This window comes from Nannospalax galili, unplaced genomic scaffold (genome assembly GCF_000622305.1).
Source record: "Nannospalax galili isolate Female #2095 unplaced genomic scaffold, S.galili_v1.0 scaffold312, whole genome shotgun sequence".
Lineage (NCBI taxonomy): Eukaryota > Metazoa > Chordata > Mammalia > Rodentia > Spalacidae > Nannospalax > Nannospalax galili.
In genome coordinates this window covers 2,391,741-2,403,591 of record NW_008335967.1, presented here as the reverse complement: position 1 = coordinate 2,403,591, position 11,851 = coordinate 2,391,741, and the positions used below count along the sequence as shown (strand labels likewise).

The window sequence follows — 11,851 nt, the reverse complement described above, 5'->3', positions numbered from 1 at the left end:
TCTCCTCTCCCCTCCCCTTCCCTTCTCTTCCACTCCCCCTCCTCCTCCCCTCCCCTTCCCCTCCCCTCCCTTCTTCTTCTCTTCTCTTTTCTTTTTTTGACAGGGTCTCCCTAGTTCCAGCCCAGTTGGAATTGACTATGTGGACCAGGCTGGCCTTGATCTCAAAGAGATCCACCTGTCTTTGCCTCCTGAGGGCTAGGATTAGAGGCTCTTCTCATCATGTATGGCATTCCAGTGCATTCTTACTCTTGTTCTGCTTGGATTTTCTTGACTCAGTGTTGGTGAGTTACATGTATCTAGGAATTTCCACACAATTTTCTATCACAGGTGTAATAATTGACATTCCTACCAACAGTGTATATGGTTCCCTTCTACACATCCTTGCCAATACTTATCTTGTGTGCTGGTTTTTGTTGTTAGCAAATGCTCCAGCACCAAATTGTATTCCTAGCACTTTCCCACTTACTTTTTTTTTTTTTTTTTTTTTTTTTTGAAACAGGGTCTCCATGTAACCCCAGCTAGCCTGGAACTCACTATGTAGACCAGGCTAGCCTCAAACTCACAGAGATTTGCCTACCTCTCCCTCCTGAGTGTTGAGACTAAAGGCATGCGCCACCTTGCCCAGCCATTTTTAAAAAATTGAGACAGAGTTTCACTGAGGTACCAAGACTAGCTGGAACTTACTCTGTAAACCCAGGCAGGGCTTAGGAGCTTGTGATCTTCCTGCCTAGTCTCTTGGGTAGCTAGAATTATAGACCTATGCCAGAAGGCTAGGCATCAGTTTTTGGCAAGAGTCATTAAGATATGTACAATTTCTTCTATGTTATCCAATTAGTGTATAACTAATTGCTTGTAGTAATTTCCTATGGTTCTTTGTATTTCTGTGGTATCAGAATTTTTGTTTTGTCTTTGTTTTTATTTTTTACTAAGTATCAAATTCAGGTTCTTGTGCATGATAGATGTTTTATCAATGAGCTTTTTCTCCACCCCTGTGCTACCAATTTTAGCGTCTCTTCTTGCAATTCTGATCTTATTTTAATTTTTCCTTTTTCTTAGTCTAGCTAACAGTTTGATTTTTTTCTGCTAACTTTAGTCTTGATTTTGTTCTTCTTTTTCTAACTCCTTGAGATATAATATTAGGTCTTTTGAGACCTTTTCTTTTTGGTATTTTTTTGCAATAACTATCACTCAGAAATGGTTTTGCTATATAAGGTAAGTTTGCTCTGTTATATTTCCATTTTCAATGGCCTCAAAATGTTTGGGATTTTTCTTTTGGCTTAGGACTTTTGAGCTAGACTATGGTCCACACTGCCCTGGAATACACTGTATAGCCAAGGCTGGCCTTGAACTCACAGCAATCATTTTCCCTCAGCTTCTTAACTGTTGGCATTAGATGTAGGATCTAGTCATTATACCCAGCTCTTAAGATATGTTCTGATTTTCTTTTTGATTTATTCTTTGATCTTCTGGTTTTTCAAAGGTAGGTTGTTTAATTTTAACATATTTGTGAACATTCTAAGATGTCTCCTATTGCTAATTTCAGAAGAGACACGTGATATTTTTGTAATCCTCCTAAATGTGTTCAGATTTGCTTGGTGGTCTAACAGGATCTTTCTGTGCAGAGCAATCCATATGCTTGAGAAGAACATGCATTCTTTATATGTCTGTTGAGTCCATTTGATCAAAAGTGTAGCTCAAGTTTCTATCCGCGTGATTTATCCATCATTGAGGGTATTGAAAGGACTATTATTCTGTTACCATCAGATTCTTTAAATATTTGCTTATACTTAGGTGCTCTGATATCAGGTGTGCATATATACATATTTAAAATATTATATCAACCTAAAGAGTTGACTCCTCTGTAATTATACAGTCATATTTTATAACTTTTATTAAAGCTCATTTTAAGTATAGCTGTGCCTACTCTCTTTTGGCTTCCATTTGCATCCATTTGCTTTTCAGTTTTTCTATGACCCTAAAGCTGAGATGAGTCTCATGTTAGGTAGTGCACAGCTGGCTTCTCAGATCTAACACTTTATCAGAAGCATAGCAAAATCTCCAAATTACTCGGGAGGATTATTTCCATGGTTCGATCTACTCATTTGCAATGATTTCACTGAGCTGTAGAAAACAGCATATTAAAACAAGTTTCAGAAGCATGTGTGAATATAAGTAAAATGGTCTTTTAGAAGAAATTTGAAATACATTATCAATGCTCACTGTAGAGTGTAAGCTTGATTTAAATTTACGAGAATGAAAATATACTTGTCTATTGTTAAAGATCAGTATTCTCAACTATTCAAAAGTCTTAAAGAGTAGGTTTTCAACTGACAGAGTGCAGTAGTGAGTTATGTAGGAAATCCATACCAACATTGCCACACAGAAGTTGAAGGTGAAGTTAAGATTGAACATATGCAATACAGAGAATTGGTGATATGTATCTTCATGTTACCAGTTTCTGTATGTTTCTCCTTAGAGGGACTCAGTCACCCCTGTGAAGACCCAGGGTTCTTCTCTCCCTGCCTCCTTTCCCTACTCAAAGTGTCATCAGACATGACTCCCTTTACATTAAATGTGGTTAGAAATTCTGAGGAAGGACACAAGTTTTGCATGGCTCAGGCAAGCTCTTACTCTCAAAGCCAGAGCAAGATTCTGAGCACAGCAGCAGAGGAGGGCATGTCCTCTAGAAGATGGCATGCCTGTACCAGGGGGTCACAGAGGGTGAACTAGAGGAATCTGTAAGAAAAAAGGAAAACTGGAAAGGGAAGATGGTACAAACTATCAAAATCCTAAAGCACCAAGCTGAGTTCCATAAACCTGCTCCGTGTTTCAATATGAGGGGAGAAACCATGGAAATAAGAAGAGCAACATTTTAATCTGTTAATAACACGATGGGAAAAGGGGGTGTGGAGTCAATGCTATCATAAGAATAAGCCTAGCTGGCAAGGAGCTTGGGGAATAGGAGGGCACGGGCAATGAAAAACCAAGGCAGTGAAGAACAGTCACATTTCTGATGAAATATTTTACCCAGAAAAATCTTCTTGATGCATGGTGATGATTATGGCTTCTATCGCATCTCCCACTGAAGTCAGTAAGGGCTGCACTGCATTCCCCATAAGGGCATGAATCATCTGACAAGGAGAAAAAGAGAAAGAGAAGCAAAATCAGAGAAACCCACACAAATCTGAGGAAATGAAGTGAGAAACATTTGACTAACAGTTTTCATATGCTATCAGATTCAGATGATACATAGTTTAACTCAACAGAAGTCTGACTCTCTCCCTAACCACTGTCAGTAATGACTTGTAAGGATTAAAATATGCAGATCATGGCACTGGAAACCTCCAGCTCTCCTAGTCATCTCATTTTGTCAGAAGGTTTAAGGGTTAAATGAGCCCACAGCGAAAGGAAGACATACAAGGAGGGAAATATAATTTCACTTACAAAGCAAAGAGCAAATGGACACTTTTTCTCAAAAAAGTAAAACAAGATCAAAAGTAATTTCTTGAAAAATTGGAACACTGCCTTATCTTTTTCACCAGAGTGAATATAGTAAGAACACTGGCCATTCTCACAGGGTGGAAAAGTTAGGCATTTTACAAATTAGGTTTCTGTTGAGAATCCTATTGCAGTGATTCTCAATTGTGGACACTTTTGAACCCCATGAAATATCTGGCAGTGTTTGGAGACCAAGAAGGAGGGAGAAGTGCGTCACTAGCATCTAGTGATAGACAATAGAGATGTGCTTAACATTCTACAGGTTAGATTACAGACTAGAGATTAATCATGTCTAAGGCATTCATGTTACTAAGGTGGAAAACTGTTTTACAGTGATACATAATCAATGGTTGATCTATGGAAGACCCTAGTAGTGACTAAGGAAAGAGATTTTGGTGTGCAAATATAAATGAATAAGGCCGGGCGTGGTGGCGCACGCCTTTAATCCCAACACTCGGGAGGCAGAGGCAGGCGGATCTCTGTGAGTTCAAGGCCAGCCTGGTCTACATAGTGAGTTCAGGACAGCTAGGGCTACAGGGAGACCCTGTCTCAAAGGCAAAAAAAAAAAATTAGAGGCAGCAGGATCAGAGATGAAAGGTCAACAGAGCTTGGTCATTAGATTTGTAAAGTATGAAAAGAAAGTAAGGGTGCACACTTTGTTTTCTTTAATATTGATACTGTTGACTAAATGTGTAATAAAGATGCAGCAGAGGTTGATTTGGGGATGTAGAGAGAAAAAGATCCAGAGTTTAGTTAGGGACAAGAATTTGAAATGCCGATGGGAAATCTAGCTGGGCTATTTGGTAGGTTCTGAGATATTTAGATTTGTACTTTCTGAGATTTTGCAGTCACTGGTTTTTGAAACAGAGAGAAACCAGAAGAGTCAATGAGCTCAGGGAGTACCATGAAGATTAAGGATGAACACCAGTGCAGTCTTCAAGAGGAGTCCTGGGAGGGTTAAGGGGAGTATATACTTTCACTTAGCATCTATTATATGCCAGGTCATTTCACTTAGAAAAAAGTGTTCCTTCTCCCAAAGACTTGTTAACATTTCTAATTTATAGCTGGGGAATGTAAAATAATTTATACATTGAGAAACTAAGTCAAGTTCAGGAGGTTGTCCAAAGTCATAGTGAATAAGTGGAACAGCTGAGACTGCTTAGGCATTCTGTCTGCCCCCATGACTATGGTGGTACCAGGTCATTGAGCAAAGAAAATGAAGAAAACTTAGAGTATGGTAAGGCAAAACAAAACAAAAAAGACCATCTTAAGAAGACTGAGTTTTCTACTTATCACATGAAGGTGTCTACTACAAAAAAACAAAACAAAAGAAAAAACCTACTGGGGAACTTAGGAGGCACAACCCAGGTAGTTTCTGAGAAGTGTGGAACTCTAGGGTGAGCAACCAGAAGGGTGCGTTTCCCATGCTCTGTGGCATTGCTCTCAGGTGACTACAGTCAGGACAAGGCAAGGACCGGTGGTTAAAACCCACAGGAAAACAAAAAGGGTATCATCTTTTCTTTTCTGACCCCCTTTCTCTCTCTCATGCCTCCCCCAACCCCACTGGTCTCCTTCCTGCTCTCATATACCTCACGTTAGGTTTTAATGTCATAGATACTGTTAAATCTGGATTCTGCATATCAGAAAAATGATATATCTCCACAATTCCCTTTTGCTCCTCTCCCCCATCCTTTAGACTGCTTCATAAGCCCACTCCTGCTTTCATATAATTTGAATATATTCAAACATATATTTGAATCTAAATTCCATATATGAAAAAACATGCACTACTTGTTAGACTGGCTTATTTTGCTTAGCATGTTTATCTCCAGTTTTGCCCATTTTCCTGCAAATGGTATATTATTCTTCCTAATGGCTGAATAAAACATTTTCTTTCTTTCTTTGTCTGTAGATGGCCATCTAGGTTAGTCCTACACCTTGGTGATGGTGGTAAACATGGACATACAAGTACAGTGATAAACATGGATGTGTTAAGGCTCTGTGGTTTACTAACTTATATTCTTTTTTTGTATATATGACTAAGCGGAATAGCTGAGTCATATGGTAGTTCGCTTTTCAGTTTTTTGAGGAACCTCTTTAAACCTCTTTATTGATTTCTGTAGTGGATATATCAGTTTATAGTCACATCAGTGTGTATGAGTTCCTCTTTTTCTAAATCTTCAGCAGCATTGGTGGTCATTTGTCTTTTTTTTTTTTTTTTTTTTTTTGAGACAGGGTCTCCCTGTAGTTCCAGCTGACCTGAACTCACTGTGTAGACCAGGCTGGCCTTGAACTCACAAGGATTTGCCTCCTTCTGCCTCCCAAGTGCTGGGATTAAAGGTGTGCGCCACCACACCCGGCTCATTTGTCTTCTTGAAGGTGACCATTCTGATTGGAATGAAATGGAATATATTGCAGTTTTAATTTGCATCTCACTGATGTCTAAAAAGTTTAACATTTTTCATATATTTATTGGTAACATATTTCTTATTTTAAAGTGTGTATCAGATCTGAGAATTTTCTGGTGGTCTTTAGGATCTTTTAAGTATAGGATGTTATCTACAAATAGGAATACTTTGATTTCTTCCCTTCCTAATTACCCCTTTTATTTCTATCCTAATATCCCTTTTATTCCTTTCTTGTCTTATTGGTTTAGCTAAGACTTAGAGCACTAAAGTGAGTAACAGCATAACAAGACCCTTGTATTGTTCTCGATTTTAGGGGAAATGCATTTAGTCGGTTATCATTTGCTGTACGTGGCCTTTATTATGTTGAGATACAGTCCTACTCTTCCTTTCTCTTGTTTTATCATGAAGGGACATGGATTGTCAAAGTCCTTTTCTGCCTGCTGAGATAATTATGTGATTTTAGTCCTTAAGTTCATATATGTGATGTATTACTTTATTGATTTTCATAGATTGAAAACATACATTGAAACAGCTTTGCATATCTTGAATGAAACCAAGCAGATCATGGTATACAGATTTTTAAGTGTTTTTAATTTCAGTTTCTTAAGTATTTTATGGAGAAGTTTATGTTTATATTCAGGGAAACTGGCTTATATCTTTTTTTGTTGTATATGTATGTACAGATGCACATGTATGTGGAAGCTAGAGATCAATGTTAGGTGTCTTCCTCAATCACTCTTCACCTTATTTTTTGAAACAGGATCTCTCATTGAACCTGGAGCTCAGTGATTTGACTAGACTTGGTTATCCATCAAGGCCAAGGGATCTTTCTGTCTGTGCCATTACAAGCACATGCCAACACTTCTGGCTTTTTATGTGGGTGCTGGGAATCAAACTCATGTTCTCATGATAAGTACTGTACTGACTTAGCTATCTCTCCAGCCTTCTATATCTTCTGTATTTTGGTATATCTGTACCTAGTTTTTGTATAAGGGTAATACTGTTCTCATGGATAAGTTTGGTAGTATTCTTTTGTTTCTATTTTATGGAACAGTTTGAAAAGCATTAGTGTTAGATTTTTACAGGTCTGATAGAATTCAGAAGTGAATCTGTAGATCTTAGATTTTCTTTGTTAGTAGACTATTACTGCTTCAATCGTGTTGACTGTTATGGATCTATTTCAGTTGTTTATATCATTTTTTACTAACTGTTGGTAAGTTATATGGGTCTAGAAATTTATAAATTTCTTCTGGATTTGGCTTCATTTTGGAATGTAGATTTTCAAAGTGTTTTCTAAAGATCCTCTGCTTTCATTGGTATTTAGTGTCCACATTTTTCATGTTTCATTTTATTGACTTTTGTCTTCTCTCTCTTTTAGTTAGTATCATTAAGAGTTTGTCAATATTGTTTATTTTTTCAGTCACAAATTGAGTTATGTTGAAATCATTAATTTTTTTTTTTTTAAAAAAAAAAAAAACAGGATCTCCTTAGTCCTAGTCCTATGTAGAGCAGTAGACCAGGCTGGCTTTGATTTCATAGAGATTCACCTGCATCTGCTTCAAGTGCTAGAATTAAAGGCATGTGCGACCACACCCAGCTCTTTTGTTCTTTTACAGTCCATTTTATTAATTTCTGCCCTGATTTTTCTTATTTCTTACCATCTACTGTTTTGGAATAGTTTTCTTGTTATTATTTTTCTAAGACTTTCAGGTACACTATCAGATAGGTTATTTGTAATCTTTCTGAATTAAAAAATATCTTATATTTTATGTGTATGAATGTATTGCCTACATATATGTAAGTGCACTCATGTTGTGCAGTGCCAAAGGAAGTCAGAAGAGGGCACTGGATTCCCTGGACAGTTGTTAGCTGCTACATGGGTGCTGCAATTCAAACCCAGTGCTCTTAACAGCTGAGCCATCTCTCCAAACCCCTCTTTCTGAATTATTTTTTAATGTAAGTCCTCATATAGCTATAAATGTTCCTCTTAAAACTATGTTTTCCATATACAGAAGGTCCTTCTAACCTGTACTTTCATATTTATTTAATTATATGAATTAAAAAAAATTTATTATTTTTATTTTATGTGTATGAGTGTATTGCCTGCATGTAGGTGAGTGCACCCACGTCGTGCAATGCCTGTGGAGGACAGAAGAGGCCGTCAGATCCCCTAGAACTGGAGTTACGGACAGTTGTTAGCTTCCATGTGGGTGCTGGGATTTGAACTCGGGTCTTCTGCAAGAACAACCAGTGTTCTTAACCACCGAGCCATCTCTCCAGCCCAAATTATATGAATTTTTAAGTTTCTTCATTGATTTCTTTAATAGCCACTGCTCATTCAAGTTAATAGCCAGGAATGGGGACTCATGCTTGAATTCCAAGAATGTGGGAGATAGAGACAGGAGGATAAGGAATTTAGTCATCCTAAATAGCAAGTGTGATGCCACCCTGGGCTTTATGATACCTTCCCTCAGCCCTCAGAGAAGAGAGGAGAGAGAGAGAGAGAGAGAGAGAGAGAGAGAGAGAGAGAGAGAAAGTGCTCAATCGCCATGTACTTAGTTTCTTTATTGTCCTTTGTTATTGATCTCATCTTATTTCCTATTACCTAATAAAATTCAAGAAATTAATGTTGATTCCTTTGTATTTACTAATATTGACTTTATGGCCTAAAATGGGGTATGTTTTAGAGAAATTTCAATGAACTACTACGAAGAATGTGGATTCTGTAGCTGTTGGATAAATATTCTATACGTTTCTTTTAAGTCCACTTGATCATAAAGTACTGCGGGAGTTCCAGGAGCCACATGTTCGGGCGCCAGCTGCGGGGGTCTCCCCTCTCTTCATGGGTCATTGACCACCGGCCCACGAGGGCAGGGGGAGCAGAAGTGGCACTGACAGAAGAAAGCCCTTCCGGGGAGACTGGTCCCACGGCGCAGTGAAACAGCAGTGATACAGCTCCAGACACAGTGAAACAGCTCCGTTTATTCAGTGGGAGAACTAGAGAAATTATAGTGTGGAGGCAGTAGCCAAAGCCTCAGCTGATAGGTGCTCATAGTATGCTTTATTTACATGTGGTAGTGGGCTCCTATCGTCCGACTATCAGGCAATGCCTGATTATCATATAGAAAAAACCTGGGGGTAGTTTTTACTCCAGGTAACTATGCCAAAGGTCATGTTCCAAATAAGGTCAGGCATCCGTGCTTGATGGCACCTTCCAGGTAAGCCAGGAAGAGAGCAGGAGGCCCCCTGCTGAAAAGGGGAGTCCTTCCATTTGGTGCTGAGCCCCTTAGGGCTATCCGGACATGGAGAACTACAACCCTAAAAGCAGGGTTTCCCAACAAAGTACAATTTGATTCTGAAGTTACTTTGTTGATTTTTAGACTTGATGTCCTATCTATGGATGAGACATGAGAGTAAGGTATTAAAGGATTACTGTATCCAGATCTACTTGACCATCTATGTCCATAAGTATTTGTTTTATGAAACTGAGAGCCCCAATCTTTGATACATATATATTTATAATTGTTTCATTGCTTTGATGAACTGTTCTTTTTATTAAAGTGTTATGGCCTTCTGTAACTCTTCTGACTAATTTTGGCTTGCAGTCTACTATATAAGGCATTAGAGTTGCTATGTCAGCTTATTTTCAGCTTACTTGATATAGTGACTTCCATACCTTCATTTTCAGTTTGTCTGTTGTCCTTGCCAGTGAAGTGTGTTTCTTGGAGACAAAGAGAGACACTTTATTTGGGTTTTTTTGTTTGTTTGTTTGTTTGTTTGTTTTTTGTTTTTTGTTTTTGAGACAGAGTCTCCCTGCAGCTTCAACTGGCCTGGAACTTGCAATGTAGATCAGGCTGCCCTTAATCTCTCAGAGATTCTCCTGCCTCATGAGTGCTGGGATTAAAGGTATGCACCACTATGCCTGGCAAGTCACTTTTCTTTTTTAAAAATAGTCTCATGTAGCCCAGACTAGCCTTGAACTCTATGTAGCTCAAGATGCCCTTAGACTTCTGTTTCTCCTGTCTACATCTCCAGTGTGCTGGATTTACATGTGTGTGCTGCTAAACCTGGTTTTATGTAGTGCTAGGGATTGAACCCATGGCTTTAGTCATGCTAGGTAAGTACTCTACCAACTGAGTTACAGCTCCATAGTCAGATCTTTAAAAAAAAAAAAAAAAAAAAAAAAAAAAAAACTAATCCACTAGTCTGAATCTTTTAATTGGAGAGATAAAGTCATTTATTTACATTTAGAGTTATTATTGATAGGTATTTGCTAATAATTATCTTTCTGGTTGGTTAGATTAATTTTGTTATTTTCTTTCTCTCCTATTTGTATTAGGGCTTGCTGGTTTACTATGTTGGATTCTTTTCCATTTATCCTCTGTTCATCTACTTCTCTGTTTTTCTTCCTCATCTACAGATCACATTATTTTTAGGACAAAGGGAAAAAAAGAATGAAACTTGGGTTACCAAGGCTGCTAAGGTATGAGAAGGGAATCCTGGGAAGGAAAAAGCCTGAGTATATCTTTAAATTCAGCACTATCTCCACTGACTCAGAAGCCACATGTGGTTAGAACAAATTGTGTCTCATCGCTAATATTTAAACAGGGGAACTACTGGATGTGGTGGCACACACTTGTAATTCCACAACTTTGGAGATGAAGGCAGGAGGACCAAAGGCTATTTTGGCTACATAGTGAATAAGGCCAACCTGGGCTACATGAAATGTTTTAAGAAAGAAAAAAAGGTGAACTGAAGCTGAGCACGAGGATGCATGCCTATAATCTCAGAACTCAGGAGGTGAGGCCAAAGGACTGCCATGAATTTGAGGCTATCCTGGGTTTCACGGTGAGACCCTTTCTCAAAAAAAGATTGGGGGATGTAGCTTAGTGGTGGAGTGCTTGACTAGCAAACATGAAATCCTAGGTTCAAATCCAAGCCAGGGGGTTAGGGGGAGGAAGAAAGAAAAGAAAAGGAAAAAAAGGAGAAAAAAGAAAAGGAAAAAAGAAATAAAGGAACTAAGATTTGACTTGGTCAGCTGGAGACATGACACTGTAAATTTGAGTATAATTTAATTTCCTGCTAAAGCAAAATCATCAATATTCTTAGAAAAAATACTAAAAAAAATTTCTGTGTCTACACAATAAAATATTCACAATGTTCAGCATATATTTAAAAATAACTATAAGTAGAAAGACTTTGTATGATCTGAAGTATAAAACCCGACTGGACCACTTTAATGGAAGAGCTGAGGAAGAGTTAATGAACTAAAGATGCATTCAACAGAGATCTAGCTGAAAAAACAAAGAACAACTGAAAACAAAGACTCCTAAAGCAAATGTAGAAGATCTATATTGGTAACTAAGGTCCCATAAGAAGAAAGAGGAAGGGGCAGGAAATCTATTTGGAGAAGAAGAAGACTCCAAAGTTCTTTAAATCATGAATCTAAAATTCATGAAAAGCATGAATTTATAGATTTGAGAAATCCTTCAATCCCAAGAAGAATACTTTTGAAGAGAACTCTACCTAGGAATATCATTATCAAAGCATAGAAACTCAAACATACAGAGAAAAGCTTGAAAATGGAACCAGAGAAGAAGGCCGATCACAAACAAGGGAAACAATGGCAGTGATGGATAGTATTTCATTAGACAGTGGGAAAGCCATAAAGAGCAGCATACTTAAGGAGCTAAAAGAAAATAAATCTCTAATTTTATGTCCAGTAAAAATGTTCTTAAAAGATGAAGATACAATAAAAATATTTCTGGCAAAAGAAAATAAGTGAGTTTGCTGCTGCCAGACTCACATCATAACAAACAATAAAAGAACAAAAATGATACTATAGAGGACTTAAGTCTTCAAGAACAAATGCATAACATAGTTAAATGTAAAAATGCTGGTCATAAAACATTTTTCTTTTAGTTTTAAACAGATATGGATCTTTC

At 37.8% G+C, this 11,851-nt stretch overlaps 1 protein-coding gene across 1 annotated transcript in view; it reads right to left on the bottom strand.

Annotated features, from left to right (window-relative positions):
* Nucleotides 1–11,851, bottom strand: part of Cog5 (component of oligomeric golgi complex 5) — a gene marked incomplete in the record, with an annotated part of 398,569 nt that overhangs the window by 40,528 nt on the left and 346,190 nt on the right. The window contains 1 exon segment of the mRNA XM_017797544.2: nucleotides 3,028–3,131. Within this exon segment, the coding sequence (XP_017653033.1) occupies nucleotides 3,028–3,131 (104 nt within the window).